The sequence below is a fragment of the Nanorana parkeri genome, unplaced genomic scaffold (assembly GCF_000935625.1).
Source record: "Nanorana parkeri isolate BGI_ZX_2015 unplaced genomic scaffold, ASM93562v1 scaffold592, whole genome shotgun sequence".
Lineage (NCBI taxonomy): Eukaryota > Metazoa > Chordata > Amphibia > Anura > Dicroglossidae > Nanorana > Nanorana parkeri.
Genome location: NW_017306860.1, coordinates 874,776 through 883,035, shown reverse-complemented (window position 1 = coordinate 883,035; position 8,260 = coordinate 874,776). Strand labels below are relative to the sequence as shown.

General features: G+C 43.7%; 1 protein-coding gene across 3 annotated transcripts in view; it reads left to right on the top strand.

Moving 5' to 3' along the window:
- The first annotated feature begins 7,887 nt into the window (after window positions 1–7,887).
- CWF19L1 (CWF19-like 1, cell cycle control (S. pombe)) overlaps window positions 7,888–8,260 on the top strand; it is a 23,139-nt gene continuing 22,766 nt past the window's right edge. For all 3 annotated transcript variants that reach the window (XM_018562697.1, XM_018562695.1, XM_018562694.1), the window contains exon 1: window positions 7,888–7,980. In XM_018562697.1, coding sequence (XP_018418199.1) covers window positions 7,958–7,980 — 23 coding nt within the window. In that variant the 5' untranslated portion in view covers window positions 7,888–7,957. The remainder of the gene's footprint in view (window positions 7,981–8,260) is intronic.

The following is an 8,260-nucleotide window of genomic DNA, read 5'->3' as shown; positions in this document are numbered from 1 at the left end:
TCTGCCCTTAGTGAAAATGGAAAGCCGGCAATTATCTATTTGTATCTTAAGATTACTAAACATTTATGCTGGGTTCACACCTAGGAGTATCGAATATGCGCGTTTGTCGCGCGTTTCGTGACGCGTGTTTTTACCGCGATTCAGGTAAACAACGCGCGTCAAACGCGCGTTTCCGAGGGCTACTTGGCTGTATCCCAATGGAAACGCGCAACAAAAACGCCCCAAAGAAGCTCCTGTACTTCTTTGGGCGTAGGCCGTTTCATAGCGCGTTCATACGGCCTGTAATACGCCCAGGTGGAACCATACCCATAGGAAATAATGGGATTTCGGTGTTTGAGCGTTTTGCAGAGTGTTCGAACGCGCTACAAAACGCCCATGTGTGAACCAGGCCTTATAAAGGTGCCTTTGTTGTCTTTTTTAAGATAAGGGTGAAGGAGTGCAAAACCTATTGCAAAGGCAATTGTTTTAGATGCCACTTTGTAGCAATCACTGATATTCCAACGCATGTCCATTTTTGCACGTGTTTGCACACTAGATCAGCCTTTCTCAGCCAGGGTTTCCTCAGGGCTGCCTTAAAATTTTCACACAGCATCATGCCTTTCCATTGTGCAGGCGGACTTCTGATGTGAAGGGTGATTAGTGATGAAAAAGGTAGGGGGGACTCTAGTTTGTAAGATGGGTTTCTGATGTTAAGAGGGGGGCTCCTGATATGAAGGGAGACTTGTAAAGTGAAAAGTGTATCCATTTTTGTGTTTATTATTATTATTATTACATAGTATTTATATAGCGTCAACAGTTTGCATAGCGCTTTACAATATAAGGAAGATATTACAATCGCAATACAATTCAAGACAAGATGGTAAGGAGGGCAATGGGCATTTATGCATTGGGTCCCCCATGAAAATCCATACCAGACCCCTATCTAGGATAAGGGTCTGGTATGGATTTTGGAGGAGGCCACACGTCCTTTTTTACATTTACTTTTTGCACATTTTAAATTGGGGTGCATTGAGATTTTGCATACTTTTAAAGGGTGTTGTGGGTGAATAAAGGTTGAGAAACGCTGCACTAGATATACACTAGATATTATACACAGCCTCCTCCACTAAGGCTGGCCATAGATGTTTATGGTCTTACCAGGCGGGGAGCTGAAAAGAACTGACCTCCTAAACACTTTGGAAAGGAAGGGAGCTGTAAACCCCACAAGAGTCAATGTAAGTGTCAGTAGGGATCCCATCGTGATAAGATTAATATTGTACTCGCTCATTTGCTTCGCTCATCGGCTTTTAACACAGGCACCCATTCACTATTTATCCTTCAGTCTCTGATTGATATACTCCGATATCAATAGATACCAATAGATACTGTGACAACTGATAAAGGATGATTATTGGGCTACCAAAACCGTTGGCTGCCCTTTGTTATCCTTTTCCCATTTGTGGAATCATTAAAATACATTTCTGGACTCTCAAGTTGGGCTCTCCTTCTGGCTCCACTATACATAGTCTTCTTAAGCTGGATGACCCCTATATCCAAGTGGACCCCCACATGGTGGAGAGAGCGACCAAACCTAGGATATGTGGCCTAAACAAAGGCCTTTTTCCTACTAGCTGAGGATTTGTATCCAGTGGAACAAGTCCAGTTAAATGTAACTAACTACAATTGGCTTACGCTGGCCATACACCTATAGATTTTCTGCAGATTTTCTATGGTCTGTATCTTGCTTGTCGGCCCCGCTGGCTCTCAAAATACCTGAACAATCTGATTGGATGCAGGCATTGTTCAGGTGTGTTGAGGGCCAGCAGGGCCGACTAGCAAGATACTGAAGCCTGGCCCAGCGGGAGATTCCTCCATCCACACAGTTTGGCGTAGATGGAGGAATCTGTTGCACTTTTTCCACCTGACCATAGAACATCTGCAGATAATCTCTAGGTGTATGGCCAGCTTCATTCTACCAAACATTCTTATTTCTTATTTGAAGCCAGGGCCGGTGTGACATTGCACATTATAATTACATTCTAAAATATAGAACAACAATCCCTCTGTGATCCCTATACACCACAATGCAATGGGATCCCAAAAGACATTGAGGGGAATTGATCAAAACTGGAGCAGACAAAAACTGGAGCAGCTGTGCACGGCAACCAATCAGCTTCTATCTCTCATTTTCAAATTGTACCTGAACAAACTGAAAAGAGAAGCTGATTGGTCACAAGGGGCAACTGCTCCAGATTCTGTCTGCTCCAGTTTTGATAAATTCCCCCCATTCTGTTCCCCATATATCTTCTCTATAGACTTGTAGCTCCTTCTTCTGTGGAAATACAAGTCCCAGCATGACTCATAGGTCCATGCTGACAATCTCCCATAAGAAACTTCACAATAAAAAGGAGTTTTTACAAATGCTCCAGATAGCAGTCCCAGCTGCCAGAACTCCAGTAACCTCCCAGGCTGACATATGTCATCTAATGCACCCGACATACATATCTGAAATGTTTACACAATGGCCAGGAGGGGATTCAGCGCCCGGAAGCCGAAACTGGCGGGCGAATGAACCAGCTGTGACCTTGACGACTAATTAGCAGCATTAATTCTAGGGGTAAACCTATACGACGCATACCAAGGAACCCTCCTCTAAAAATATATTCACTGTACGTATAATTTGGGTCATTATAGTAACATTTAGCCAAAAGCCATTTCTAATGGGGTGTTACAATTTTAAATGAGTGCTGCTCCCTGTTTTTATTATTGCATTACATAGGCAGATCTTTCGATTCTCCCTCTAGTGGCTGTCTATGTATTCGGCAGTCTGATCGGAATTCCAAAAGAACAGCTGCTGAGATAAAAGTACTCAAAGCATTTCCAAACCCAACAACACAAGTGTAACATATTGCAGCTTAACATTCATTAGATGTGTTGGCTGCATTCGTTTTCTTTGATCAGGCTTTCATGCCCCTTTATTTTAACCTGGTGATCCTGTTGGTAACATTCTTCCTATCCCAAGGTGACAACACTACTTTACTTAATCTATGAAGAAGCAGCGTTGTCACCCTAGGACAGGAAGTTTTTAGGACCACAAGACACCTCATACTCTCCTGTTCTCCATAACAAAGGGAAAGGTGTTATAACAGCAGAGAGCACGGAAGGTATTGTCACCTGGTGATCCTGCTAGTAACACACTTCCTGTCCTGGGGTGACAACACTCACACACTTTGCTGTCTCTATGAAAGAGCATTTCTGTTGCCCTAGAACAGAACGGTTTTTTTTTTAGGACTACAGAACACCTCCTACTCTCCATAACAAAGCAGGAGGTGTAATTAATAGCAGAGAACTCCAGATGTTATTTTCATCTGGTAATCCTGCTAGTAAGTTAGTAACACACTTCCTGTCCTAGAGTGACAACGCTCATTGCTGTATCTATGAAGGAGAAGCATTGTCACCCTAGGACAGGAAGTTTTTTAGGACTGCAGAACACCGCCTACTGTCCTCTTCTCTATAACAAAAGGGGAGTGTAATTAACAGCAGAGAGATTAGGGAGTTATTTTCACCTGGTGACCCTGCTAGGAACACACCTCCTGTCCTAGGGTGACAACACCCATGCACATTGTTGTATCTACAAAGAAATAGCATTGTCACCCTAGAACAGGAACAGGAACACCTCCTACTGTCCTCGATAACAAATGAGGGGGTGTAATTAATAGCAGAGAGCTCAGGGAGTTATTTTTACATGGTGACCCTGCTAGTAACACACTTCCCATCCTAGGGTGACAACGCTTACTCACTGTACTGTATCTAGCAAGGAGCAGTGCTGGCCCCCTAGGACAGGAAATTTTAAGGACTACAGAACACTTCCCTATCTCCTCTTCTTCATTACAAAGGGGTAGGTATGATAACAGAAAGAGCTCAGGAAGTTATTAGCTCACAAGATTTCTGGCAGGATCAAACATTTGTACTTACAGAATAGATACAAAAAATATTCCATTGCAAGATTGTTTTTTTCAGTCGGACAGAAATTGCTGCATAGCTTACAGTGTACTAAGAGACATATTATTGTTCACCCATGTGACTGTTTTTGGCAAAATCAGGGGACAATCCGGCAGACTAGGGTGCTCTTGTTGCCAAACAGGAAGGGCGGTGATTACACCAGCCTGTGTCTACCCAAAACTGAAATAAAACTCTACAGTGGGGGTAAGCTTGATACAGTTGCGTTTTCAGATCCAGAGAGATGATGGCTGGATGACAAAGGCATGCCGATCCCTAGAACCGGAAGCTTCCAGGATCATTCAGGGATAATTAGGAAAGCCTTCAAACATTTTGCAGGCCGAAGACCATCTTGCCTGCAAAGCCTGACAACTGGCAGAGGTTCTAATGGCCCACAAGGGAGAGATTTGCAGCAGTTTATTTCAAGCAGCCATGACATTTCTCGCTGCAATCCTCTACCGACACCTACAAGCACATTTTATTGTCGTTCCTGTGATGTGGGTCACCTCAAGTAAGCCCACCCTATTTTTTCTCCCGGTCTATTTTCGAGCACCGTTGACGTGAAGTGATGTACGGCAATGCAGAAATGCCACTGCTGGTGTCACATACATTACATGTGCCTTGCCATTCAAGGTCACAAGTCATATATTTCACACTTCACCACCTCCCACGACTTTTTTTTTTTAGGGAAAACATGTTTACCTGTGTGTGCTTATAGGGTGTTCTTTCTGGAAAGAATATGAAGTAGTTGCACAAGGTTTCGGGGTAGTTTTTTGTGAAACTTTGGACCACAAACTAGACATTGCAGACAATGCGATTAAGCAAAAGTCATCCCTCTCAGCCATCCCGGCCCCTTGAATCTTTTAGCCTGCATGGAAGCCTGCTCTAAAGGTTTGGTTTAATCAAATCTAAAATTTCCATTTTCAGTGGATGCATTTGAGATAAAGGGTTCTGTTTATGACCAATTTGCAGAGCCATTCACCCTACGAATCTTTCTGAATGTTCGTTCTGTGCAAATATACACAAAAAAGAATGTTCTTATATATACGTATTTTCTTTTCAAGTTGAATGTATCTAATGTAATACTGCAATATGGCCACTAGATGGAGCTGAGGAGCATAGGAAATACGTATTTGTTTCCTATCTTCCTCAGCTGCATCTAGTGGCCAAAACGTAGTATTACATTAGATACATCTAACCTGAAAAGGAAATACACTGCCTGTCCAAAAAAGAGTCACCACCTGGATTTAGCTAAGAAAATAGGTAAGAGCTATAGGGGTTGCTTCAGTTGGTCAGGTCTAGGTTCAACAATGTTATATCCCCAAATAATGAGGTCAGCTGCCTACCTGAATATACTGATTGACCAGGTTTTCCCATTTATGGATTTTTTTATTTCCTGGCACGGGAATATTCCAAGGTGACAATGTCAGGATTCATTGGGCTCAGATTGTGAAAGAGGTTCAGGGAGCATGAGACATCATTGTCACACATGGATTGGCCACCACATGGAGTCCAGACCTTAACCCCATGGAGAATCTTTGGGATGTGCTGGAGAAGACTTTACACAGTGGTCCGACTGCGGCATCATCACTACAAGATCTTGGTGAAAAATTAATGGAACTCTGGATGGAAATAAATGTTGTGTAATTGTATTGTATTGTATCATAAATTATGTAAAAAAAAAATAAACTGTAAATAACACACTATGACAAAGTAATTTGTTAAACAACCCCCCTTCCCCCTTCACCCTTCACCCTGTAAAAAAAATCTCATGGTGTAGCACCCTCACCAATCATATAGTCCAGCAATATACACTAAGTGGCCAGATTATTATGACCAGCTGATGTCTGTGGGCAAATTAGCTATAATTTCGCGCTGAAGTTGCAAGAGGGCCAGACCATTATAAATAGGGAAGCAGGTTGTTTACCACAACAGTAGAAGTGATGTTTTTCTGAAGGTACGGGGAAACAGCGCAACTTAACAGCCTTTGTACATGGGATGATTGTTGGCGCTCGGAGCCATGGAGCGAGTATCAGCAAAACAGCAGAATTCGTTAAATGTTCAAGAGGGGCTCATTGTTAAAGTGTTTAAAGACTGGACTGTCAGCCGAAAATCTGGGTCTGAACGTGCGAATTGTGGCCGTCTGCGACTAGTCAATGTTAGGGCAGATGGAGAGTGGCAAGACTGGTACAACAGAAGGGCAACAGCGCAGTGTCAGATTCCTCGCATCACCTTTCAACATCTCGTGGAGTCACGAGGCGGCCCAACTAAGTCATCCCGTGGAGTTATTTGGTGGCCCAACGAAGTACTGATGGGGTGGTCATAATAATCTGGCCACTCAGTGTAGATCCACGCCAATCACAGGAAGTGAAGGGACATCTCCCCAATGGAACAATCGTAAATGTGCCACACTTCCATAATTACGGATGCATCTTAATGCATTGTGTGTTGTAGTGTCATAACACATGGCAGTGTGATTCCGTGTGTTGCATTACAAAAAAAGGATCATGTGTCATTTTTTTCTTTAGCACAACGGGGTGCACTGGCAGCCCATAGTTTTTGAATAGGCAGCCTTGGTGCACGTGAACACGCTACATTAATGGGGTCTATTTCTAAACAATTCGCAGAGCCTTTCGCCCTGGAAATCTCTGTGAACGTTCGTTCTGTGCAAATAGAGGTAAAACAAACATTCTTAGTATATTTTCTTAACTAAGTCAAATGTAATATAATACCACATTCTGGCCACTAGATGGAGCTGAGGAGCCTAGGAAGTATTTCCTTTGCCCCTTCCACGCCATCTAGTGGCCATAATGCAATATTATATTACATTCGACCTGAAAAGAAAAGTTCACTAAGAACGATCGTTTTTCACTCATTCCCAGAGATTTGCATGGCGAATGGCTCTGCAAATTATTTATAAATCGGCCCCTATGTGTATTACCATACTGTGCATATGTAAATGGATCTACGTCCAGTTTGTTCTGATTGGAACATGCTTTTACAACTTTATAGTTTGTGCGACCCCATCACTGGACGGCTTTGTCTGCACATAGAGTGGGAAAACATAGAGGGGAATTTATCATAACTGGAGCAGACAGAATCTGGAGCAGTTTGCATGGCAACCAATCAGCTTTTATCTTTCATTTACAAAGCTTAACTCAACAAACTGAAGATAGAAGCTGATTGGTTACTATGGACAACTGCTTCAGGTTTGATAAATTCCCCCCATAAACTCATGTAAGAGCCCATTCACACCAGGGCAGTTGCGGATCAGCGTGGTTACCACACTGATCTCAAAAGGGAGGTTTTGGGAGTTTTTAATTGCGTTTCAGCAACGAAACGCAATTACAAACGCCCATAGAATGATCAGCATGGTTCTATGGAAACCTGTGCGCAAACCGCACTGATCAGCACCGCAAAAATAGTGCGGGGAGCAGTTTGGGCGTGGGGATTGCACACCCGCGTGGTTTCAAGAACGGTCCCCATAGCAATGTATGTGTTCATGTCGGCGGATCCGTGCGGCCGAACTGCCCGGTGTGAACGGGGTCTGAAATAAAAGGACTAAGCACTTGTAGCTCTCAGGATACAATATTTTCCCCAGCAGTGCTCCTTCAAGAAGCTGCTCACACATACCTATAAAATCTTTACAGAGTTTCTTTACAAATATGAACTTGTATGAAGTGTACTACTGACACATTGTAGTAACCACTATACTCTGTAATGAGCTCAGTATACACTCCTCTCCAATACACTCTATGTAGGACACGCCCCCCACAACAGCCTACTATTGGCGTACAGTACAGTACAGCGGCTGCAACCGCCCACCGGCCCGCCTCTAATGCCCATATATGGCTGAAACTACAATTCCCAGAAGCACTAGTCGAGGGAATCGATCAGGTGGTACTAGTTGTCCTATCAGGATTGAGCATGACCGGAAGCTGTCTCCGTTGTGGTGTTTGGTGCTTTTGGGCTGCTGGCCATGTCGGAGAAGGCGCTGCGGGTGTGAGTTTGACCCGGGGGGTAAAGCGCGAGGGGGTGAGCGGTGTACGCGGGCGGGCTGTCGTGTCTGTACGTATGTGACTCTGTTCACACGGTGTACACACAATGCTGGTCCAATACAGGGGTTTTAGTAAGCAGTAAGAAATGGCATGTGTGGGCACATGGCCTTCACTGAATGCTTCAAGAGACCCTGTTATTCATTGGAACATGCATGGCCACGATGCCAGGGCATGTGGAAATATGCTTCTTCACTGTAGTTTACTCCTTCCTAGTCCTTCCGGCA